This window comes from Oncorhynchus mykiss, chromosome 7 (assembly GCF_013265735.2).
Source record: "Oncorhynchus mykiss isolate Arlee chromosome 7, USDA_OmykA_1.1, whole genome shotgun sequence".
NCBI lineage: Eukaryota > Metazoa > Chordata > Actinopteri > Salmoniformes > Salmonidae > Oncorhynchus > Oncorhynchus mykiss.
In genome coordinates, this window is record NC_048571.1 from 31527230 (window position 1) to 31554046 (window position 26817).

The 26817-nt window shown below is 41.2% G+C and overlaps 1 protein-coding gene across 5 annotated transcripts in view; it reads left to right on the forward strand.

The window, feature by feature from the left end:
- The window catches only part of LOC110527653 (receptor-type tyrosine-protein phosphatase T), a 511724-nt gene that overhangs the window by 322726 nt on the left and 162181 nt on the right, over nucleotides 1–26817 (forward strand). For 3 of the 5 annotated variants that reach the window (XM_036983141.1, XM_036983142.1, XM_036983143.1), the window contains exons 7-9: nucleotides 282–555; nucleotides 22521–22557; nucleotides 23871–23927. In XM_036983141.1, the coding sequence (XP_036839036.1) occupies nucleotides 282–555; nucleotides 22521–22557; nucleotides 23871–23927 (368 nt within the window). The remainder of the gene's footprint in view (nucleotides 1–281; nucleotides 556–22520; nucleotides 22558–23870; nucleotides 23928–26817) is intronic. The other 2 variants (XM_021609068.2, XM_036983144.1) reach the window with 1 other exon arrangement.

Genomic DNA, 26817 nt, shown 5'->3' on the forward strand with positions numbered 1-26817 from the left:
ATGTATTGACTAAGGGGGTTCAATACCTATGTAATCAAGATATGTTACTGTTTTCTTTTTCTTTTTATTACATTTTTTCAAATGTTAGAATTTTGCTTCCACTTTCACATTACATAGAATTTTGTGTAGAGCGTAGTCAAAAAATGATAATTAAATAAATGTTAATCCCACCTTGTAACACAACAAAATGTGGAAAAAGTCAAGCGGCGTGAATACTTTCTAAAGGCACTGGTCAGAACTCTGATGATGACCCTTGGCCTTTGCCCTATGTTCCTCCCCAGTGTCTACCAGTTGGTGGTGAAAGAGGAACGCAAGCAGAAGGTGCGGCGGGCAGCCGACGCGCAGGAGTGCTTCCCCGTCCCCGTCAGCTTCAAGAATGCCTCCATCTTGGATTCGCCCCACTACTTTGCGGCGGAGCTCCCGCCCACCTACCTGACTGTGGTTCAGCCCTTCACCGTAGGCGACAACAAGACCTACAACGGCTACTGGAACCCCCCTCTCTCTTCGTCCAAGAGCTACAGCATTTACTTCCAAGCCCTGAGCAAAGCCAATGGGGTGAGCTGTCATACCTCCTTTAAATTAAGATCCATCACTGTTCAATGTCCATCGCTGTTGTATGTTGTCTAGATACAGATTACGGTTGTCACGCGTCCAGTATCACCATACTCAGAATTATCATGACAAGCAAACAAGACATGAAGCAGACTTAATTTTGAGAGAAAAACTTTTGTGAAAAAACAACCTTACTGTCATTTGGAGTCATTTTCCAAGCTATAAGACATTCACATAAAGCAGGTTTTTAAAAGACTAAAGAGTTTAGTCTGCTTTGTGTTATCCTCTTTGCCATAAAACATGTAGTATTGTAGTATCATGATAATGGTATTGTGACAACCCTAATACAGATGGGATTTTCTTTTTCAATGGAATGTCTTTGTTCAGCCTTTTAGTGAATAATGAAAGACCATGACGCTGGAGAGACGAAGCAGGTACGGGGAGTCAAACATTTAATAAAGAACGGACATGGAACGAGACCGGAACAGCGCCAGCAAACTAGTAAACACAGGCAAAAAACAATCAATGCAGCAGCGGGGAACAGAGCAGGGAACAGAGCCGGGGAACTGTCAAATATAGGGGAGGTAATAAACAGGTGATGATTGAGTCTAGGTGAGTCCAATATCACTGATGTGCGTGACGAGGGAACGCAGGTGTGCGTAATAGACGGCAGGAGTACGTGATGCAGGGCAGCCTGGCCCCCTCAAGCGCCAGGGGGAGGTAGAGCGGGAGCAGACGTGACAGGATGTACATTAGCATTTGCCTGTTCTTCTTTGTTTGCCAAATCGCAAACAGTATGCAAATGTATGGCACTCTAGCTCTTCTTATTCGTAAAAGGTTAGACTATAAAATATATTTTTCGAAATTGCTTAAAACCAGAGGGTGTTCCATAATTTTCCACCTCTGTAACGTTTTTTGGCGTTGGCACTGGCCGGCGGTATAAGCAGCGCCTTCCCAATGCTCAAGTTTTCCCATGATGTGGTTCAGTGTGCCTGAGCGGTGGTCACATCGACTTCATGATTTCATTGGATCTCAGTCAATTCAATCTGTGAGTTTTAGGCTCAGTGAGTCTTTTTGAGTCTTTTTGATAAAGTTATTGCATAAAATATGGATTTAGCTTGGTAGTTTAGACCTGCCATCAAGAATAAGGCATTTATTTCACGTCTCTCGTTCCTTAATCTGTTTCTCTTTTCACTTAAATTGTCCCCCATTACATTCAGGTTAGATACCAGAAATGTAAAATCAAGTGCAGCTTAACTGTTTCTCCGTGGCTTTAAAGTATGCCAGCCTATCATTATTATTTAATCTAATGGTTTTTCCATTTAGCTATTGTCACATATGTAAATGCTCATTGTAAACCACCGCTACTCACTTATACTCTCCATCTTTCAGTAGACTACATAGTGTACGTACTGTCGGTACTGTGCATATTCCCTTACCCGCCACTACAGCATGAAATAACCATGTGATTTGAGTTGTTCGTGTTTGCTCATCAAGTCTCCTTTCACGGGTGGCATCCCTAAGATGCCATTCTTTCATCCTTTCATTGTGCCAATTAGAAAGCATGCACATCAAATGAGCCCGAGCAGGCTTTTCCGAAGCTATGCGATGCCACCCAAATCCCCCGACATAAAAGACAAGAAAATACATTGCCTAAGGGTGGAGAGTTTAAGTCTGGAAAGAGAAATAGGGAGGGAGAGAGAGAGATAGTGAGAGAAAGAGGGTCGAGGGAGGCTTTTCCTCCCAATACAGACGAGCTGTCTGCTGATTCCTCAGCCAGGGCGGGTGCCAACTACAGTCGCCAACTCTCCTGGCACTGCCAATTGCGCTCGAAACAACCCCCGCTCTGGCCTCTCAAGTCCCCCAGGCTTCTTTCTTGAGTACAGGCTGCTTGTCCTACACAGTAGTGGCTAGGAGGGCGGCCATATTGACAGACTGGTCATATTTGCGTCAGGATTTGGTCCCCCCAGGATATGATGTTAAGGCTTGACAATTAAGACACAACACACCTCCATTTCCTGTAGTACCAACCAGACGGGAGCAAATTAAGAACATTTTCCGTGTGCTTTTGCCCAACATCTAGAATTTTGAACATGGTGAGGTACAGAGAGAAACTATACGTTTACGCAGCAGTATTCAGGTGCTTTCAAAGTGGCGCAAAGCAAAGAGCTGAACCTGAACAGTGACACAGAAAGATGGGAGAGAAATGGAACAAAGCAGGTGGCACTTTGATAAAATGGCCTCCAAATTCAGCATTCCCCTTGACAGGTAAAAAGGCTCACGTCGGCCGTGCAGCCTCGAATTAACCACAGTTCACCCAAAGTGGAGGGCAGGAGTTGTTTTTCGTATGACAGTGGGTGTCAATCAGATTTGATTCCCCTGTACTCAGCACAAAACGGGAAGCGCATCCATCAGAAGGAGCACTCCCTGTAAAAATCAGAGTGCCTTACCCATTGTCCCGTGGCAGACAGACAGACTGCGTCCGAGACAACCCAGACTCTCACACTCAGTAATGATGTCAATGCTTTGGCCTGTCACCAAAGGTAGTTTAATTGAGTCAAAATTAAATGTGCTCTTCTCTCCTTGCCCCCTCTTTAAAACTTACTTATTGGGCTGTTTCAGTTCTGACTGTATCTGAAGATAATCACCTTCAAGCCTATCAAAGATCCTGTTACAAATTCTTCGGTCAGGTACGGTTCCTTTCGGGTCAGGCCCAAATTATTGTCTCTTGCTATGTGAACGTGTCTGCGTGTTTATTTATTTATTTACTAATGAGATATTCTGAGTCATAGTGTTTTGGGGGGGATGGAGAAGGAGTTTCCTTTTATTCTGTCTTTTACTTGTTTTTGTTCAGTTCTTAAGGGGCATAATAATCATGTAATTTCAGAAGAACAAAAGTACCACATTTTGCTTCAATGCTTATCTTTAGTGTTAGTTCCTGGAAAGTCGCATGACATGTCAGACCACAATTTAGACTGGTGATGTGAGCGTGTTAGGACTCTGGGGCTGTCTGTGTCTTCTACAGTGGTTCCACCAGCTGCACCACAGGGACTTGGTATTCAGCTCAGGCTAGTGCTGTTAGCCACAAGATGTGTACCAACTCCCAACTAGAGACCTGCATCTGCAACTCAGCCTTAAAAAAGCAGCATTAATAAATCCTCTAAAGGATCAGACACTTTTTTTTTTTTTTATTCGCCTAAAATGACAAACCCAAATCTAACTGCCTGTAGCTCAGAACCTGCAGCAAGGATATGCATATGCTTGATACCATTTGAAAGGAAACACTTTCCATTTTCTGGAGATGTGAAATTAATGTAGGAGAGTATAACACATGAAATCTGGTAAAAGATAATACAAACAATAAAACATGCGTTTTCTATTTTGTTTTTGTTTCATAATTTTTGAAATGCAAGAGAAAGGCCATAAAATAATATGACAGTTTAGGCGCAATTTAGATATTGGCCACTAGATGGCAACAGTGTGTGTGCAAAGTTTCAGATTGATCCAGTGAAGCATTGCAATACCGGACAATATTTTGCAAGTCTGCCCAAATGTGCCGAATTGGTCAATTGATACATTTTCAAGTACATAACTATAGAGAACATACAAAATGATATGATAATACAACATTACATTTACACACTACCAGGATTGTCATACATGATGGATCATTAGCTTATACACTAACTTTCACACATCTAGATGGCTGGGTAGAACCCAGTTCCTACATTTGAATATAAAAATGTATTTTATCAAACAAAACTATGCTGCATTTTATCTCTGTGACCCTCAGGATGACAAATCAGAGCAAGATTACTGAATGTAAGTACATTATCTATCTTCAGAGATTAATGTATCTAAACAACAATCCTTAAATAACTTTCCACTATCGGAAAGACTATAAATTGTCCCTACATTTATTAAGTCTACTGCTCATACTCTTGAGGCTTGCTCATTACCATCTTGTTGTAAAATCTTTTGCAAATGGCCACCTCCTTTCGGGTCGAGCTCATGCATAAGCAGAGTGTTGTGAAACAGGTGAGCGGTGGTGAATGGGGAATTCTCTTTTGGCTTTCACAAGTTTTTTCAATGGAATGCCAGGTGCTTTGAAGTGGAGGTCATGTGTATCAACAATGAACACAGTTGACATCGGTGATGCTTTGTTTGAATTCATCAAGCCCCTAGTTATCATGTTCCTTGGCCAACTAGCCCTCTTTCTAGGGAGGTGGTTCATAAAAACTTTTACGAGCACTTATTAGCCACTGTAAATTAAAGAGGGAAAAAAACACAGCACTCTATATACATTACAGTAGTGCCACGACTACAACTTTACTCTATATACATTACAGTAGTGCCACGACTACAACGTTACTCTGTATACATTACAGTAGTGCCACGACTACAACTTTAATATATATACATTAGAGTAGTGCCACAACTACAACGTTACTCAATATACGTTGCAGTAGTTCCACGACTACAACTTTACTCTATATACATTACAGTAGTGACACGACTACAACTTTACTCTATATACATTACAGTAGTGCCACGACTACAACGTTACTCTATATACGTTTCAGTAGTGCCACGACTACACCGTTACTATGTATACGTTACAGTAGTGCCACGACTTTAACTCTACTCTATGTACATTACAGTAGTACCACGACTACATTACTCTATATACATTACAGTATACATTACAGTAGTACCACGACTACAACATTACTCTATATACATTACCGTAGTGTCACGACTACAACGTTACTCTATATACATAACAGTAGTGCCTCGACGACAACTTTACTCTATATACATTACAGTAGTGCCACGACTACAACGTTACTCTATATACGTTACAGTAGTGTCACGACTACACCGTTACTATGTATACGTTACAGTAGTGCCACGACTTCAACTCTACTCTATGTACATTACAGTAGTACCACGACTACATTACTCTATATACATTACAGTATACATTACAGTAGTACCACGACTACAACATTACTCTATATACATTACCGTAGTGTCACGACTACAACGTTACTCTATATACATAACAGTAGTACCTCGACGACAACTTTACTCTATATACATTACAGTAGTGCCACGACTACAACGTCACTCTATATACATTACAGTAGTGACACGACCACAACGTTACTCTATATACGTTACAGTAGTGCCACGACTACTTGCCTCTCGATTGAAGTTAGTCGATCCTTGTTTCCTCCTCTTCCGCTCGTCCTCAATACTCTCCAATCCCTATTTAAGAAGTTAATTTCACAGGGATTCTTACACAGGCCATATCAGGAGCTCTATCTCAGGATCATCTAAGACATGCTTTTAGACCCTCAAATCCTAGATTGTTCCAAATGTACTCTTTTTCTCTCTGTACCCTCTCCCTTTTCACGTACAGGTCATAGAAATGGAACAAGAGTACTAATAACTCAAAGATATAGGCAAGCTCTATTATTATTACCTTCTATTTTGCATGTTTTTATCAGCTCCTGGCCTTTCTTTCATTTCTATCACCTTTATTTTATACGCTTGCCTGATGCTGATGTGCGGTTTCAATTCCCCCCGAAGTTCAGTGGATATGTCTGGGTTATGATATGCTGGAAGTGTATGTGCTTGTGTGTGGAGTGTGGATCTCTTCGAACCTCAGCAGATGCTTTTATCTCAAGAAAGAGACATGTTAAAGTGCACTCATTATTACACTCAGACGTCTGTCACTGACTAACTTGACTTAGTCCCTTTGGTTTATTTTGGAGTTTAGGGCGTTCACCATAGCTCGTCACCACACTCTTCTCTGGGCAAGGGCTTTTACTTAATTGAGTTCTTAGAGTGGACATCTCCAGTTGTATTTTGGCCTTCCCTGCTTTCTATTTCGTTGTGAGTTGTAGTCCTTTGCCTGTCTTGTTACGTTAATTGTGTTTTTGAGTGTGTGTCCAATTCACCTCCATTTCCTTCTCCTGATCAGTCTGTCACAGTATATTTTTTTAGTATTATTTTGTAGGTTCAAAATCTAGGGTGTTTACAGTAGTTAATTGTATTTGGCACTAATATTGACCAGTTTCATTCCCTTTATTGACAAGTTTAGCATGTAGTGTATCTGTGTTTGTCAAGATCCTCGTAGAGAGGAGACCAAGGCACAGCGTGATATGAATACAAACTTACAAAACAACAAATGTGACACTATTTATAAATATATAAACAGTGCAGACACAGGCAACTAGACATAGACAATAACCCACGAAATACCCAAAGAAGATCGCTGCCTAAATATGGTTCCCAAACAGAGACAACGATAAACACCTGCCTCTAATTGAGAACAAATCTAGGCAACCATAGACATATATAAACACCTAGATGATAAACAACCCCATAAACCTACAAAACCCCTGGACAGTACACAAAACACATACATCACCCATGTCACACCCTGACCTAACCAAAACAATAAAGAAACAAAGAATACTCAGGTCAGGGTGTGACAGTACCCCTCCACAAAAGGTGCGGACTCCGGCCGCAAAACCTAATATAAAGGGGAAGGTCCAGGTGGGCCTTTTTTATGGCGGTGGTTCGGGTGCAGGACGTGGACCCCGCTCTACCTCAGTCTTGGCCCACTTAGGTGGCGCCTTTGGAGCGGGACCCTCGCAGCGGACCGCGGACTGAAGATCATCGTAGAGGGCGTCACTGGACTGAGGAGCGGCTCTGGCCGCTCCGGACAGGAGGGAGATTCCAGCATTGCCGACGTGACAGGCGGCATTGGCAGCTCCTGGTTGGCTGATGGCTCTGGCAGCTCCTGGCTGGCTGACGGCTCTGGCGGCTCCTGGCTGACTGACGGCTCTGGCGGCTCCTGGTTGGCTGGCGGCTCTGGCGGCTCCTGGCTGGCTGACGGCTCTGGCGGCTCCTGGCTGGCTGACGGCTCTGACGGCTCCGGACAGGAGGGGGACTCTGGAGGCTCAGGACAGGAGGGAGACTCTGGCGACTCAGGACAGGAGGGAGACTCTGGCGGCTCAGGACTGGAGAGAGACTCCGGTGGATCCGGACTGGAGGGAGACTCCGGACTGTGACCCGTCGTGGTAGGTTCCGGACTGCGACCCATTGTGGTAGACTCCAGATTGCGGCCCATCGTAGGAGGTTCCGGTCTGCGGCCCGTCGTAGGAGGTTCCGGTCTGCGGCCCGTCGTAGGAGGTTCCGGTCTGTAGACTGTTGCCGGACGCTCTGGACTGGGTACTGTTGCCGGATGCTCTGGACTGGGTACTGTAGCCGGACGCTCTGGGCTGGCTACTGTAGCCGGATGCTCTGGGCTGTGTACTGTAGCCGGATGCTCTGGGCTGGGTACTGTAGCCGGACGCTCTGGACTGGGTACTGTTGCCGGACGCTCTGGACTGGGTACTGTTGCCGGACGCTCTGGACTGGCGAGGCGCACTGTAGGCCTGGTGCGTGGTGCCGGCACTGGTGGTACTGGGCCGAGGACACGCACCTCAGGGCGAGTGCGGGGAGGAGGAACAGGGCGTACTGGACTGCCGAGGCGCGCTATAGGCCTGGTGCGTGGTGCCGGCACTGATGGTACCGGGCTGGGGACACGCACCTCAGGGCAAGTGCGAGGAGCAGGAACGGGGAGTACTGGACCCTGGAGGCGCACTGGTGGCCTGGAGCGTGGTGCCGGCACTGGTGGTACCAGGCTGGAGACACGCACCTCAGGGCGAGTGCGGGGAGAAGGAACAGGGCGTACTGGACTGCCGAGTCGCACTATAGGCCTGGTGCGTTGTGCCGGCACTGGATGTACCGGGCTGGGGACACGCACCTCAGGGCGTGCGAGGAGCAGGAACAGGGAGTACTGGATCCTGGAGGTGCACTGGTGGCCTGGTACGTGGTGCCGGCACTGGTGGTACCGGCCTGGAGACACGCACCTCGGGCGAGTGCGGGGAGGAGGAACAGGACATGCAGGGCTCTGGAGACGCACAGGAAGCCTTGTGCGTGGTGTTGGCACTGGTTGTACTGGGCTGGGGACACGCACCTCAGGGCGAGTGCGGGGAGCAGGCACAGGACGTACTGGGCTGTGGAGGCATACTGGAGGTCTGGAGTGTAAAGTTGACACAACCCGTCCTTGCTGGATGCTCATTCTAGCCCGGCCAATGCGAGGAGCTGGAATATAGCGCACCGGGCTAGAAATGTACACTGGAGACACCGTGCGCATCTCTGCATAACACGGTGCCTGACCAGTTACACGCTCCCCACAGTAAGCACGAGGAGTTGGCTCAGGTCTCCTACCTGACTTTGCCAATCTCCTCGTTTTCCTCCCCCAAAAAAATATTGGGGCTGCCTCTCGGGCTTCCGTGCTAGCCGTGTACCCTTATATCTTTGCCGTTCCTCCATTCTCCTGTATCCCTCCTCGCACTGTTCCAAAGAATCCCATGCAGGCTCTGGCACTCTCCCTGGTTCCTCCCAGGTTTGTTACCCATTCGTCCTTCTCCCGGGTCCATTTCTCCATTAAGAGCTGTTCCTCCCAATCACGCTGCTTGGTCCTTTTAAGGTGGGTTATTCTGTCACGATCATCGTAGAGAGTAGACCAAGGCGCAGCATGATATGAATACATCTTCTATATTTAATGAAGAAAGAACACTAAATCAAACTTACAAAACAACAAACAAACGCAACGCTATATATAAACAGTGCAGACACAGGCAACTAGACATAGACAATAACCCACGAAATACCCAAAGAAGATCGCAGCCTAAATGTGGTTCCCAATCAGAGACAACGATTTTTCTCAGGCTTTCGCTTGCAATATCAGCTCTGTTATACTCACAGACAATATTTTTACAGTTTTGGAAACTTTAGAGTGTTTTCTATCCTAAGCTGTCAATTATATGCATATTCTAGCATCTTGTCCTGACAAAATATCCCATTTACTAAGGGAACGTTATATTTCCAACAATGAAAATACTGCCCCCTAGTCACAAAATTAACTAGGCGCTGTAAAAGTAGCGGGTGCATTACACATTCCAAAGGGCATCACAGTGTATTGTATGAAGTTATCAGGCGTAACGATAGCCGAGATGTCAGAAGCTCGAGAGGTCAGAGGCACCTGCCAATAACCTTATTGCAAATCTAACTTACTTACATAAGCAGCAGAGCCAACTCTATCAATGCAGTCATTTAAGCAATGTAGAGGAAGATAATCAGACTTTGTAATGGCATTTACGGGACGATAGTCCGTACACGTACCATCAGGCTTAGGAACGAGAATGCACAGGGAACTCCACACGGAAAGAACGCCTACCATCTGGGGTCTTTATCACATAATTGGTGTCACATAGTTTCTTTTCCACAAGATATGGCCCAGACAAATGTGCTGACAGAGGTGAGCTAGGGATTGGCAACAAAACTAAAATGTGTACCCCTGGTGCAAGAACGGCCAACAGGCTCTTTGTCATAATGTATCTTCATGCGTTTTTTGAAACAAGGATAGAGACTTTGGAGCTGACGCACATGCGGCCTTCAGTCTCTCACGCATCTTACTGACATAATACAACACATTTTTAGGGGCGCTACTGGGTGTAGGAGAAAGGAAAAAGAAGGTCCGCAGGGCTGAACCCTAAGGACTTTTGTATTGTTTCCCTGATAGCAAATAGGACAAAGGGTACCCCCTTATCCCAATCGGTACTGATAGCCATGCATACTTGTGTAGCATTGCCTTTAGCGTTTGATACCAGCGTTCGGGGGACCGTTGACTCTCCGGATGATACGGAATGGAGACCTGATGAGAAATGCACAGCATCTTTAACACATTTGAGAACAGTTTTGACATAAAGTTGGTTCCCTGATCAGTTTGGATTACTTTAGGGAGTCCAAACGTAGAGAAGAACTCCACTAGTGCCTTCACCACAGTCTTAGCTGTTATAATACGGAGAGGGATAGCCTCTAGATATCAAGTAGCACTGCACATTATTGTTAGTAAGAACTGGTTACCTGACCTGGTTTTTGGCAACGGACCTACACAATCGATTATCACTCGTTCAAATGGTTCCCCCACCGCAGGAATCGGGCAGAGAGGTATACGAGGAACTGTTTGATTCGCTTTCCCAGTGAGTTGACATACATGACATGTTTTACAAAATTGAACCAAGTCAGACTTCAAACCTGGACAGAAAAAAGGTTGAAGGACTCAGTTATAAGTCTTTGAGATCCCCAAATATCCGGAACACGCCTGGTCATGGGCGAGTGAGAGCACCTGCTGTCAGAACGGTGTAGGAACAACCATTTGACACACTTCACTCCAGTCACTAACAGAGTCATGAGCTGCCCATTTACGCATCAAAACTCCTGCTTCCATAAAGTAGGCAGTCTCCCTAGTGTTAGCTTCCTCAGTGGAAATTACTGAAGCAAAACACTTACGAAGATCAAGTTGTAGAAATATCTCAAGGATGAGCAATGGAAACAGGATGCACCTGAGCTCAATTTTGAGTCTCATAGCAAAGGGTCTGAATACTTATGTAAAGAATCCTGTTTTTCCTTTGTCATTTTGTGCTCTTGTGTGTAGATTAATAAGGAAAACATGTAATTGAATTAATTTTAGAATAAGACTGTAATGTAATAAAATCAAGGGGTCTGAATACTTAACGAATGCACTGTTTTTGTTCTGACCTGCACTGTCAACTGTGGGACCTTATATAGCCAGGGCCTCCCGAGTGGCGCAGTGGTCTAAGACACTGCATCTCAGTACAAGAGGCATCACTGCAGTACCTGGTTTGAATCCAGCCGTGATTGGGTGTCCCACAGGGTGGCACACCATTGGCCCAGCGTTGTCCGGGTTTGGCCGGGGTAGGCCGTCATTGTAAATAAGAATGTGTTCTTAACTGACTTGCCTAGTTAAATAAAGGAAAAAATAAATACATTTAATAAAACTTTTTTTTAAATCTCTTGTGAATGAAGGCTAGCATGTGCATGCAATAAGGTAAGAAACAGTGCATGCCTTTATTTGCTACTGTTTCAAATCATAGTCGCACACCTCATGTAGCCTAGTCAATTGGCCTATATGTTTTGATAAGGTTTGTATCACAACTAAAGTGGCCAAACAACTTCTTAAAATTAAACACACTCATCCACTTTACAATCGGTGTAGAGCCTAATTGGCATACATAGGCGGTGTGTGAGTTTCAAGTTTGGGGAAGATGAATTTAACCATAAAAATACTAATTTTATTGATGTATTTGTATTTATTTTTCAGCTTTAATATTGCAGATAGATTCTATCAACATAATTGTCTGCATCATTCCTAATCCCCCATATATTTTTTTGTAAATATACAGTGCATTCGGAAAGTATTCAGACCTCTTGACTTTTTACCAATTGTTTTGAAACGTTACAGCCTTATTCTAAAATGGGTTAAATTGCCCCCCCCCCCCCTCAATACCCCATAATGACAAAGAAAACAATGGGTTTTTAGAAAGTTTGCAAATGTATTGAAAATGAGATACAGAAATATCAAATTTACATAAGTATTCTCACCCCTGAGTCAATACATGCATTTCATTTTCAATACATTTTCGAACATTTCTAAAAACATGTTTTCACTTTGTCATTATGGGGAATTGTGGGTAGATTTTCAAATGTATTGAAAATAAAATACTGAAATATCACATTTACATAAGTATTCAGACCCTTTACTCAGTACATTGCTGAAGCACCTTTGGCACGATTATGGCCTCAGAGTCTTCTTGGGTATTACACTACAAGCTTGGCACACCTGTATGTGGGGAGTTTCTACCATTCTTTTCTGCAGATCCTCTCAAGCTCTATCAGGTTGGTTGGGGAGTGTCGCTGCTCAGCTATTTTAAGGTATTCTTCATACTATAAAATAATAACAAATAATGCCACAGAATTCTAAGCAAATCTTGTCTGCTAAATGAACTAGTTTAGCCCACAACCATATGCCATAACCATTTCAGGGTCTAACATAAGGACAACTCAGAGTATGCTATTCTGTTCTTCTGAAATATACAACAACCTATCTAAAAATAAATCATTGGTTTATTGTGATAGTGTAGGCTATATTAAATGGATTTATTAGACTTTTTAAAATGTAGATGTTACAAAGGTTAGCATCAGTGTCTTGTAGGCTATGCGCGGAAGACCAGGAGATGCTAAACGTATATACTTGTATGATCCGCTCGTCGTCCCCTTATGCTATAGTTTGTACATCTCAATTTACAGTAGAAACCACATTTGTTAAATCAAGTCAGCCATATCTGCTATGTTGTTTTTTTTAAAGGCAGTAAATGAGGCTGAATGAACTGTTTCGCTGCCAGACAAGGCACCGCTGATAGCCAGATAGCAGTGGTAAGGTGTTGGTACTGCTGTTGGGACTTTGCTGTTGGGATAGCTTTTTGTAGGCTTTATGTATGTACAGTTCGTGAGGCTGACACGCTCTCTGATCTCACTCAGGGGGCACTGACTTCTCACTTGTACAAAGTTATAGAAACAAATGTATCTTATAGTATCTAAAATCACATGCCTCTCTTAACAAAAACACTTTCATCATTTTTCATATTTCATACACAACGTATAGGATGGAGATGTCGTACATGTAGTATATATATTTTTCAAGTTAGTATTTCCTTTATAACATTTATAATGACGTAACAAAATAACAACCAAAATGACATTATTATTCTTTGGATCGGCTCTAACCATTCCTCACATACTACGTTAGAAAAATTGTTACAGTATTCGCTTTAGAACGTGTTAGAGTTTCAGCAGGAGAATGTCTGTGAAACAAAGGCACATTCCTGTGTGAATTTGGAGAGGGAGATAGCTGAAAGGTTTGAACTGTCAAACCCAACCCCCTCTGTGGGTGAGAGAGGGTCTGATCTGACCCATCTGGATCCTCACAGGACAGTCTTTACAATGACAAGAGTGTGCAAAGCTGTCATCAAGGCAACTTATATATATATATATATTATACTCCGGACTTCGACATTGATTGTCCTAATATTTCTATGTCTTAAATCCATTCATTTACTTTTTGGATTTCTGTGCATTGTTAGATATTACTGCACTGTTGGAGCTAGGAACACAAGCTTTTCACTAGACCCACAATAACATCTGTTAAATATGTGTATGCAACCAATACAATTTGATTTGATTTGATTTTGGTATTCCCAGGCATTCTCCCATCCAAGTTCAGGGTGGTATGGCCACAAATCAAATCAAATTGTATTTGTCACATGCGCCGAATACAACAAACTTGCGGTGAAATGCTTATTTAACCGGTGCTATACTGCACCGCTATAACTCTGTGTTGTGTGTGGTTGATTGAGACTATAGACGTGGACTTTGGAGATCAGGTAGTTTTAATTAATCAGAATTCACTCTCTGCATCCTGCATCTGCATCCAAAGGGAAATAAAAACATTTGTAGTGCACATATATTCTGTGAATCGTCGCCTCTTTCTCTCATAATGCATCAAAATGATTTTTGAATACAGAAATTGGTACAGCCTCTCCTTATTATACATAACATATTTTACATAGATAAAACCACATACCTGCATCTAAAAGGAAATCAGACATTTGTAGAGCACATATGTTCCACGAATCGTCGCCTCTTTCTACAACAGATGCACAATAGGAGGGACTGGGATCATTCGAGGAGCTAGCCATCGTTCACACATACAATAGCCTGCCAATACCTTAGCTAGCTAATAACCACATGTTGAATTCAGAATGTTGATATCATCCTAAAAAGTACAATTACAAGTGCATCTTAACAATACCATCCACTTATGAGTAACCTCTAAATATACAACATTATTCATGAACAAAACACAGTGTGTATGACTTTGTGCTTAAAATAATAAAAATTTTCTGAAGATGATGTGCCTACCTCTCATAGCGCATCAAAATTATTTGAGCACAAGCACGCAGGGCAAAACGTAAGTACACAATCCCCTACTCCCAGGATGTAGGAATGCATAATAACAAATCAACATGACATATTAATATATGAACCTGGTGAAATTCACAGGGTACTTTAACAACTGTTACACTTACAACCACGTAACCAAAAATGCAGTTCAAGAAGTAGAGTTGAGAAAATATTTACTAAATAAAATAAAATAACAATAAAATATCCAAACGATAACGAGGCTATATACAGGGGGTGCTGGTACCGAGTCAATGTGCAGAGGTACAGGTTAGTCGAGGTAATATGTACATGTACAGTAGGTAGCAGTGTAAAAACAAGGGGGGTCAATGTAAATAGTCAGGGTGGCATTTTGATTAGTTGTTCAGCAGTCTTATGGCTTGGAAGCGTATGACAAAAGGTTTTCCTACTTATTATTTGCCTCATTTTGAAATCTTACTGTGTTTTCAAGCCAAATCTAAGATGCATTGAGGTAGCCAACTAACGTTAAACTAGGTAGCTAGCTAACTTCAGCTAGCCTGCTTCGCTAGAATTATAGTGATAATGATTAGCTTTCAAAATATACATACCCAGATACATAACCAGCAGTCTCTAGCTATACTCACAACCACTGGTTGCGGGTATGATCGTTGTCAGCCTGCAGAAGTGGTAGCGTCAGATGCGATCTGACCATCTAGCAAGACTGTGGGAACTGCATTGGCAGTATGGAGCACATCTTCACAAGGTTGAAGTTGGGAGACAGCTAACAAAGCTAGCGTTACTTGTGCAGACTCAGGGACTGAAAAATTCCAATCACCTATTGCTTAAAACCTGTTGAGGCGAGAACTCCACCCCCCCCCCCCCCCCCCCCCCCCCTCCCCCATTCAGCTGAAACGGTGGCGCAGGGAATGCAACAATATTCTTAGAAATATTTAACCTCCACACATTAACAAGTCCAATACCTCAAATGAAAGATAAACACCTTGTTCATCTACCCAGCGTGTCAGATTTTAAAAATGTTTTACGGCGAAAACACAGCATATATTTATGTTAGACCACCACCAAAACAAAGAAAAAACATAGTCATTTTGTCCAACAAAAGATTTACTAACCTCTTCAAAATCTTCATCAGATGACAGTCATATGACGTTACACAGTACATTTATGTTTTGTTCGATAATATGCATTTTATATCCATAAATCTCGGTTCAGAAAATTCTCCAAAATGTCCGGAGGAATTATAGAAAGCTACGCCAGATAACAGAAATACTCATCATAAACTTTGACTAAAGATACATGTTCTACATATAATTAAAAATATACACTGGTTCTTAATGCAACCGCTGTGTCACATTTTTTTTTTTACGTTACGGAAAAAGCCTAACATTGCAATAATCTGAGATGGCGCTCAGACGTAACAATATTTCTCCGCTATGTTGGAGTCAACAGGAATACAAAATTACAACATAAATATTCCCTTACCTTTGATGATCTTCCATCAGAATGTAGCGCAAGGAGTCCTAGTTCAACAATAAATAGTTTTGTTTCATAATGTTAAATTCTAGTGTCCAAGTAGCAGCATTTGCTACCACTTTCAGCTCAAATGCCCAAAAAATTACTTCTGGTCCAGGATAACTTTGCATCAAAACTTCCAAATTACATATTACAGGTCGACGAAACTGGTCAAACTAAGTGCAGAATCAATCTTCAGAATGTTATGATCATACAGATCGAATAGCATTCCAACCGGGCCATTCATGTTCATCTGGGGCTGATTGGAACAGACGAAGCACTCGCATACGCATACGCGCCTTCAAGCACATGGAAATCTTTTGCGACACTTAGTACTTTCCTTCCCATTAGGTCAAAGTTCACAGCAAATGCTCTATTATACTTTCTACTGAATGAGGACATCTAGTGGAAGACATAGGAAGTGTTTCCAGATCCATAACTTGTTGGGAAGGGAAGGGATGACGTCAAAGTTGCCCCAACTTTCAGGATTTCAAAACTAGTTTGGAAGATTGCCTGCCCTGTGAGTTCTGTTATACTCACAGACATAATTCAAACGGTTGTAGAAACTTCAGATTGTTTTCTATCCAATATTAATAATAATATGCATATATTAGCAATTTAGGACAGATTTTGATGCAGTTCACTATGGGCAGACAATTCATCCAAAGGGGAAATACTGCCCCCTATCTCTATCTTGCAAAGTATATGCATTTTTGAACCGAAGGCATGGTCACGCTAACACTGCCATCTACTACTAATTCTACTGCTACTGCTACTACTACTACTACACTAACTCCAATAATAATCTAACTCAAATCTAGTAAATACTATGCCACTACTAAAACGATACTGAATATGCTAATGAATGGAACATCCGTAAAAGGCTGTTCACTCGGTCTCAAAGAGGATGATTTGCATGTGGAGCTTGGCCTTTATACTGTGTTTGGGCAAAAGGTGGCATGGATAGTTGACATATTTGTAATCCAAACCCAACCTTAATTTACTCGTTGTGATGCACTGAGGTACCAAAATTGTCATATTTACACTTTGTAGTCAATTGACACTAGAATAAATGTTTTCAAAGGGATTTGTAGGTTTGACATACATTTTTATTTAACTGTAATTAACTGTAATTTTGCTAAAATAAGTCTTATTTTTTCAGATAACATTGTTTAAATGTCTTATGATGTTTTGATGAGAATTAATTAGATATTTTGCTATGATTGTTGCTTTTTCCAATAGTTTTACAATGACCCCAGTTGGTTATCCATGCATGTAAAATATGTTAGTATGAAGGATAACAAAGTATTTTCAATTCACACATATTTTTATAAATCCTCCAACTCCACATAGCCTTAGCTGACTGATAAAATGTGAAAATGAGATGTAATACTCACAGAGGATTTTTTTTTAAATCAATGTGATTATTTGAAAAAGCAAATTGTCTAATGCCTGTCATATTTGGTTTAATAATTTGCCCTAATCCAGCAAAGGCTTGTCACTCAAACTCAGTGAATCGGTCAAATAATGGATTGTACTGCCTGGAGTGACATATTTTTTCCTCCTCCTCTGCTAGCCCGGAATCATCCTAAAAAAGTGCTTGACAGTTTGTCACTGCCTTATTGGACTAGAGGGGCAAAAGGCAAAGCTCAGCTGTCACTTTGTTTAAGTGATGTACTCCTGTTATTTAAGCCTTGTCAGCTTGCCTGATGAAGCTTGGAGTATATATATAGCCTTGCACTGGTATATAGCCTTGCACTGGTCACCTCCCCTCTCTTCTGTCTGTCTGCTCGTTTATCCAAGACGCTGTTGAGCTTTCTTTGCAGAGCAAGAAAATGAGAAAAACTGGTAAAAAATTGAAAATTAACTTTGGAAAAGTTAGTTCAGTAGTGTTATTGTTATGATTGACAGTCTGATGTTGGGTGTGTCTTGTCCTGGGATACTCAGTCAGTGTCATTATACCCTGGAGGTTTTGTCTAGTTCCCAGTTTGTCCCAGGGACTCCCCCAAGGACTTATTTAGGAAGTTATTTGGACGTTGCGTCATGATCCCCTGATTGTCCCAGGTCCCAAACCATTATAAGTAAAGTGGCATCGGCGTTTTAAGGTAAGTGGTACACTGTTCAGCTAAAATAGTGTAAAAATCTCTAAACAATGACAATGATATTTGACATGATCACTTAGTACACATTTTTCAACATGACCCCACCTGGTATTTGAATGTACAACCTCTGGATTTTGGGTATTCTGTTCTTTCTGCTGTGCCACAAAGTTTGCAGAATTTCAGAAGTCCACTACACATTCATCACCTATAATACATATTTGCACTTAACAAAATAGTGCCATCTGCACTAAATCTGCATTAATTATCAGTTAATCTATGGAGAAGTACATTATATTATTTAGGAATATAGTGAAGTAAAAGTAGTCAAAAATATAAATAGTACAGTGAAGTACAGATAACCAAAAAATGACTTAAGTTGTGCTTTAAATTATGTTTACTTAAGTATTTTACACCACTGCAAATTGTGTCAAATATGTAAGTTGAAAACATTGTTAAAAGCTCTGTTTGTTTGTGTGGGTGTCCCTACAGTGGTTTGTGCTTTAAAAGTTGCAGCCTACTGCAGCACAGCTTACTTGGTGCGCAGAATTCTATGGCATGTTATTTAAGTGCCAACCTCTGGTACTTCGCTAGTTAGTGCTAGTTTGACCACCAAAGGGCATCTTTGAGAAGCATTTGATAGCCTTCAATAGTGGCTGTACTAGAGAATTTAAAACCTTTTTTTGTAGTACATAGTATATGGGACTGATTTTAAGAAATGTTGCTTAATTAATTTGATAAATATTATGGTGTATCTATTCCACGAAAAAAAAACCCTCTAGGAAAATATGGTGCTGTACAACATGACAGTCGGGAGTACAGGGTTCAATTCCCCGATGGGGAGGAAGGAGTAGGCTGTCCTTGTAAATAAGAATTTGTTCTTAACTGACTTGCCTAGTTAAATAAAGGTTATACTAAGAGCATAACATTTCTACACCATAATTGTAGTCTAACCAATACCCAAACGGATATTCAGTCAAAATAAAAAATCTCATTGATTTATCAAGACCAGTCCCCATGCTTGACTCAGAGCAGTGCGGAACGGTGCTAAAATAATTGTAGGCTATTGCTTCAAATCCTATTGCTTCTAACTTCAATATGCTCTTTAAATAAATAAGACCTCCACCACTTTTAATAGCACATTACTCAACACTAGTGAGACTCATGCTGCCTACGGTAGGCCTACAGTATAACGAAAAATATGATGTGATTCTCCGCCAATAACTACATATTGGAGTATTCTAAATGAAAACCAAAAGCCGCCTCATTGGTCTCCCGGTGGTGGCCGGCATGGGTATCTGTAGCAACGCATTTTGCATTGCCGTGACTTAGACAGCTGTGCCACTGGGGAGGCCCTGTATCAAAATACAGAGAGGTGTTGGTAAAGGTATATTGTCCTGCTGATAGCACATAATGGTCTATTATAATACTGTATATGGTGTCCAGGTCAGGATAACCAAAACATTTCTTTATTAAAGACTATCAGAAAGAATGTTGGTACTTTTTTATTTTGATCCAAAGCCATGAATGAGTGAGTCACTCAGCTTTGTGTAGGTGTGTATATGACTGTGCCATCAACTTGATAATATATAACGATAAGTGAGCAATTGTAATCTGAATAAAGGCCAAAATAATATTTGTAAAGGGCAAAACATGTATTTCTGTTTTTCAAGGGAGAGAAAAACACTGGGCCAATTGTGCCCCACCCTGTGGAACTCCCAACCACGGTCGGATGTGATGCATAATAATACTTTTTGGGGTATTATTTGTTTTGTCTTTCCTGGTGGATTAAACTGAAATTGCAACCAATCACGGGCCGGTTATGATACAGCCAACCTAACTTAGAAATACATTTGACGATAGAATTCTCCCCCTACCCTCCTTCTAGGCAAGCCCATTGTCCAACTACCTGCTAATAGCCATAATAGCGCTGTACAACGTAACCATTGTTTGAAACCGGTGTTTGAAAGAGTATTTTCTAGTAAGCAACCATTTGTTTACTTTCATTAGACAACTTTGTTCCAATATTTCTGTAATTCAGTGATATTTATTCCCATTGTAATTCATCATGAATCCATAACTAAATAAACATTGTCAATTTAAAAGAGTATTTTTATTATTATTTTATTAACAAAGCATAAAGAGGCCATTATTAGTTACATTGTTTTAGTTTGAATGTGCAGACTGGCACTAAGAACAGCGGGAACGTTTCCCTAGTCACCACCATTATTAATGCAATGTCCCTTAAAGTGCTGCCCCCTTCCTCCTCCTCCCTTTCCCACGGGCTAGGTCCATCTTCTATGCACGGCTCTGCGACCCATCCTGTGCCCCCTGCCCTCGTGCCTTGAACCTTGTGTGATATCAGTGGATACAGCTGGTGAACTGCAAAGCAATCCCAATGTGCGCCACTCGGGAGCCATGACCAATAAATACTGTCCTGCTAATAACAGGGTCAATAATATATCTGTGAGAATATCCAAGGGGCTTTTATATAATTCTAAATGAATAATAGTAATAATCTCTTTGTTTAAAAAATATCAATATTTTGGCGATTATTTTGTTTTCAAATAACGTAAAATGAGCGAGAAAAAATACATTCTTGAACATGGGGTGAGACATTGTTACTAATTTGCAAATAAAGCCAGTTTGTTATTTAGAATGATTTATTTCTGTTTTTAGAGGGCAAGAAACCAAAAACCTACAGTCATCTCATGGGTCGCCCAGTTGAGGGGGGCACGGGTATTGAACCAGCATCTGTAGCAACACAGCTTGCACCGCTATGCAGTAACAGAACATTGGGCAACTCAGGCGCTGTACAACGTGACAGGTCTGGAGCGGGCTACACTACTACACTAAGAGCAAAATAATCCTAACAAAATGAAATACTAAAAACCTTAGTGTAGCAACAGTTTTAGTAAGTAATACTGAAGTTGTGCACAATTATCAGATTCTATTTAGGTTTATGCCGCACACTCATTGTCAGTTAGAGACACAGTAGGACCCAAAAGGATAATCAGTGCTCTTAACGCCCTCTGTGCTGATCTGGAGCATTGAAGTGTTGACGCAGGGTACCGTACTAAACCACAAAGTACCGCAGCATAATCGCAAAACTTTTAGTGGAGCAACCACTGTACCATTACCAAAAGACAAGAGCTGTGAATTGATCATTGGTTCACCAATCAGGGCCTTGATGGACCACGTGCCTTGGGGAGAACGTTTCTTTGAGACCATCACGTGACGTCCCCGGGACAAACCGGGAACTAGACAAAAACTTCCAAGGTCCCCTTGAGAACGTTCCCAGAGTGACCATCACATGACGTCCTGTGAACTAGTCAAATGAAAGTCCTGGAACGTCCTAAAAAGGTCCTGACATGATCCTCAGTGACGTCCTGGGAACTTACAGGGAACTAGACAAAGGTCCCCTAGAGAACGTTCCCTTGGGACCATTATGGGACGTTCTCGGAACGTCAGAGGAATAACGTCATGCCAAAACTCTCAAGGGACCTAATGGGAACGTCGCCGAATGTCCTCAGGACGTCCCTGTATGCTGGGATGGTTTCCTCAAAGTTTATTTAACATGACCATTTGCAGTGAAAAATTATTTACTAAGATTATTGTTGCCGTGGTAACTAATCTCCTCACTCTGAGGTCCATTTGGGGACCTATTTTAGAGATGGCTGAGGACTGTAAATAAAGGGATGCAGGGATATTGAGATAAGGGGAGGTAAAGAGAGAAAGGGACGGAGTAAGAGAAGCAGAGAGGGTGATGAACGATTGCAGCATCTGTGTGGCTGTGTGACAGGCCCTGAGCTACCATGTTGGCTCTGTATAGATCCTTTTACGGACCCTTTCGCTAATAAAAGACTGACAGCCAGCCCTGAGTGCAGCACACACACAGATATGACAATTATTTCTCTCAATGATAGATGTCGTTTCAGTGGTTGGTTTAGCGTTTCGCTAATAGCTTTTCTCCACACGAAGTCTGGGACGTAAAGCCATCCACCCTATATATAGGGCTAGGTTTTCCTAACTTCATGTGAAATCCGAGTTTAAAGTTGATGGAGAGAGATAGCTTTATTTAATAAAATGCTATAATGGTGCTATAAGAACATACAGTAGGACTACTGGTAAAATACACATGAGGGGGTACTTACGGGGTATGGTAACCCAAAAAGATTGAGACCCTCAACTGATCTTGCGGATGCCATTTGGAGCACAAATGCCTTTACTGCTTTAGGGGTCAGCAGTTTTTAAGTGTACACAGTACTATGACTGAAATGTCTGTATTTCTGAACCCTTTCACCATTCCCATTCTTCTCTTGTGCCGTCTTGTTGTATTTCAGCCCCAAGTCCAGTGGAACGTGACAAGAGTGATGGACATCACTGTGTTGGGACAATATAATTGAACAACTATGTCTGTCTCTGTCTTCTCAGGAAACCAAAATCAACTGTGTGAGACTGGCTACTAAAGGTATGAGAACTCTTCTTATATTTTCCATGCGTAGGAAGTAAATTACTTGATGCAATGAAATCAGAGATATACATGTTTAACAACGACTCGGCCCAATGAATGCAAATTGTATTGAGAGTGGTATATGTACACCTGCATAGAGGTAGACTTTCCCTATACGTGACCACAAGCCCCACAATCTTTTCAGTGTTGAACCTGCATGGTTTCGGTCTATACAGTCCAAGATTCTGTGCAGCTTTTCTTTTTCTCTCCATTCCACTTCTTTTCTTTTCTCCGAACCATCTTTATAAAAGAACACATTAAGGATCAGTAGTATCTTAGGACAACCTCCATTAATGTAATGGATGGTGACAAAAACTAAAAACGGGTTCACGCATTTCACCATTTAATTATTATGTTTGATTTCCTCCCATTTTCTTTTTAAGTTGCTGCTTATTTTTTTAGACATACATACAATTGTGCATTGACGATAATCTTCTTATTTAGTTGTCAATTTTCCTGTTTTCTTTTGTCCGTGTCAAACATTTATCCTCATCAGTGGGCTCTTTCCTTTCTTTTCTCTTACCATCCTTCTGTTATGAATTGAGCTCTTTACAGTGAGTCTATACTTGTAGACACACTGATTGTGTGTCTGCTTTGGAAAATACATGCATTTTGTGACCCTTCATCTGTTCAAGTACAAATACATGGCTTGATTATTTCAATATGAATGGATTTTATAGTTTTATACTTTATAGAATCGAATAATAATAATTGTTAACATGGGATTCTTGAGCTTCTTGTTCGCTAACACCAAGGAAATGTTGCTGAGATTGAGGCTGTCCTAATACGGACACCATAAAAGTTGAGGTCCAATTTTGGATCGAAACTGCCACTAAGTTCAAACATATTTTGTGTTCTTTTCCATTTTTTACTCCATCTCCTTTTATCCTTCTTCCAGTCAGAATCAACGGTTAATACCAATGTTTGCATTCCAATGTCCCATTCACATGCACTGAGAATCAAACCTCTAAAATATTCCTCTGAAGTAGATTTTTAGAGCCGAAGATGCTATTAGAAGCACTTCTACTACTTGCTTTAATGGAAGCTATCAGAAGCTTGTTGAAATTAATATATTCAACCATCTATATATACTGTATAATCATACTGCCCATAGTTTTCTTCAAGGTGTTTTAGCAATAGTACTTGATTTTTTTCCTACTACTGTGCTAAATGTGAAATTGAAACGATGAAGGCGACTTTTTTAGAAACATTTTCTTTGTTTCTTTTTTCTCTCATGCATGCTGACCGGGAATTATAAACCTTGTTCTTAGTGGTAATAGGTAGGGGACAAAATACCACGCCGTACATACTTGTCATCCCCAGTGAAGGTGATTATTGCTCGATAGACAGATTTCTTTCTTCTGTTATTTTACAGACATTACTTTGGTTGTTCCCTCCTACTTCTTCTGTTTGTATTTTTATTTTCTCTCTTTCCTCATCTTAATGCATTTGTTTGCATGTCTGGCCCTCAAAAGTGTAGCTGGCTGTCATTGATTCCATTGAGACTAATGTAGATTGGTGCCATAAGTATGTATGGTTATCGTCCCTCTTATTATTGTCATTGTTTGTTTATTTAAAAATCCCTGACATTTGTTTGACCCAAAGTTGTCTTGTAGTTTTGCTCATGGATGTATTAATCTTTTCGGCTGATTTGAATATGTATCTATTTTTCCGTTATACGTTTGGTAGAAAAACAGATATAGACATGGCTTAAACACAAATATCTGACACAAATTTGGTTATTTGCATCTACCACGATCTCTTTATGATTGTCATTTTTTTTTTCTCGTGGCAAGAACATTATTTTGTACTTTTTTATAAGTGCCATATGCAAAAATTGTTCACTATAACTGTAAAGCAAGACCGTAAATTAAGTTATTCAGTTATCATGCCAAATTCTCAAATGTCTGAACTTTATTTTCAAATATTTAGGTCTGACTTACTACAAGGAACGCATGCATTGTAATTATTGCGTTACAATAGGGATGAGTCAAGATAAGCTCTAGTATGTCTCTGAGCAAAACATCCAAAAGCTTGACACATTATGTCAACCCCTTCCCTTCCTTTCCAAATTGAGTCTGCATTTACTCACCCAAACATCCTCCATACAACTGTTGTGCAACCTGCTTATGCTCCACCCTCACTGCTTGTCAACAGTGCGCTCCCTGAATGGAACATCATACCAGTTAGCTACTCTCCTGTCTGGCTAGATATAGACCAATGACCTGTGTTTGTAATGTCTATACACCCCATTTCTACACATCTTTGCCATAATCCACAAAGAATCATGTTCTAACCTTGTTCATCCATATATTGTCTGTGAATGTCAACTACCATTTAGATGTACCATACAGAGTTACACATTTAACATACAGATTGTGTATGTAGAGTTTTTGCTTCTTGTGTCATGCTGTGTTGTGAGGAAATATGAGTTGCTTGCCATGTGTGTGCACTTCAAAAGGATGAGTTACAATACCTCCTCCCCCACCTCTCCCCTCTCCATAACTCCAAACCTTATCACAGAGTACAGCTTGCTTGCTCTTGATTCAGAGGAAATGCTGTTTTCTCCAATGGGGCTGGTGCCCATGTATATATGTGTTGCTTTGTGTCACTGTGTTAGGTGTTGCTTTACGTAGCATTGGAGCTTTGCTTTGGTACATGGAGATCTGACTGCATACACTTAACATGGTCAGGAAAGTCTGACCGTGTATAGTGTATGCAGACATCCCAACCTGATATCTAGTCGGTAGACTTTGTGAGGTGTTGCCTTGTGCTAAGTTTGCCCTTATACACTTTGATGAGTTTCCATCTTCCTCAATGTGTAGTGACAAAATGTTCAATGGCCGTGACTTGAATCGGAAAACGGTTGCTGGAAATCACTTTCTGGTGTCTAGGGAAAAGAACATCCAGGTTAGATGAACAAGTTGGCAATAAAGACAGTGTGGAGAATGAACAGACAATTTTAATTGTACAGAATACATTTTATTGACATCTATTTGGTATTTACCTTTGAGCACACCCAGGAAATAGGGGACATCCTAAGGACATTCGGCAACGTTCTCATTAGGTCGCTTTAAGGGTTTCGGCGAGACGTTATCCCACTGACATTCTAAGAATGTTCTAGGGAAATTACATTATCCTAGGGACCATAACAGTACGTTCAGCACAGGTCCCAGTTGGTCGCAGTATAACATTATAATAAGGTATTTTGATGTCAATTAGGGAACATTATGAAAAGGTTCCTATTTGGTTCTGATAAGATGTGGGACATCCATGTGACATTCAATGACCACAAGGGGATGTTTCATGATGGTCAAGGGGAAGTCGCATGATGGTCCCAAGGGAAAGTTCTCGGGGGACATTTGGCTAGTTCCATGTAAGTTATCAGGACATCATGTCAGGACCTGTTGGGGACGTTCTCAGGACTTTCATTTTACTAGTCATTAGTATTTTATTAGGATCCCTATTAGCTACTGCTAAAGCAGCAGCTACTCTTCCTGGGGTCCACACAAACATAAAGCATGACATAATACATAACATTAATAGAGAAGTACAGCACAAGAACGTAACTACATACAGTTGAAGTAATTTTTCCAACAACTGTTTATAGACAGATTATTTCACTTATAATTCACAGTAAGTTTACATAAACTAAATTGACTGTGCCTTCAATAACCTCTTCGGGCTAGGGGGCAGTATTTTCACGTCCGGATGAAAAGTGTGCCCAAAGTAAACTGCCTGCTACTCAGGCCCAGAAGCTAGGATATGCATGCAATTGGTCGAGAAGATAGAAAACACTCTAACATTTCTAAAACGGTTTGAATAGTGTCTGTGGGTATAACAGAACTGATATGGCAGGCAAAAACCTGAGAAAAATCCATCCAGGAGGTAACAGTGTTTTCAAAGGGATTTCTATGTGGATCTAGATTTCTAAGTGCACTTGCTTGCAGTTCCTATGGCTTCCACTGGATGTCAACAGTCTTTAGAAATTGGTTGATGTTTTTCCTTTGAGAAATTAAGAACTAGGGCTATTCAGAACGAGGGTCGAGTCTAGTGTACTGTTTGTTAGGGGTGAGCGAACTGAAAGCTCGCTCCACTTTGTTTTCGTCCGGTATTGAACACAGTTTATCCCGTCTTAAATGTTATTGATTATTTACGTAAAAAAATAGCAAATGTTGTATTAGGAAAGTTGTTTGAAATGTTTGGAACAAGTTTACA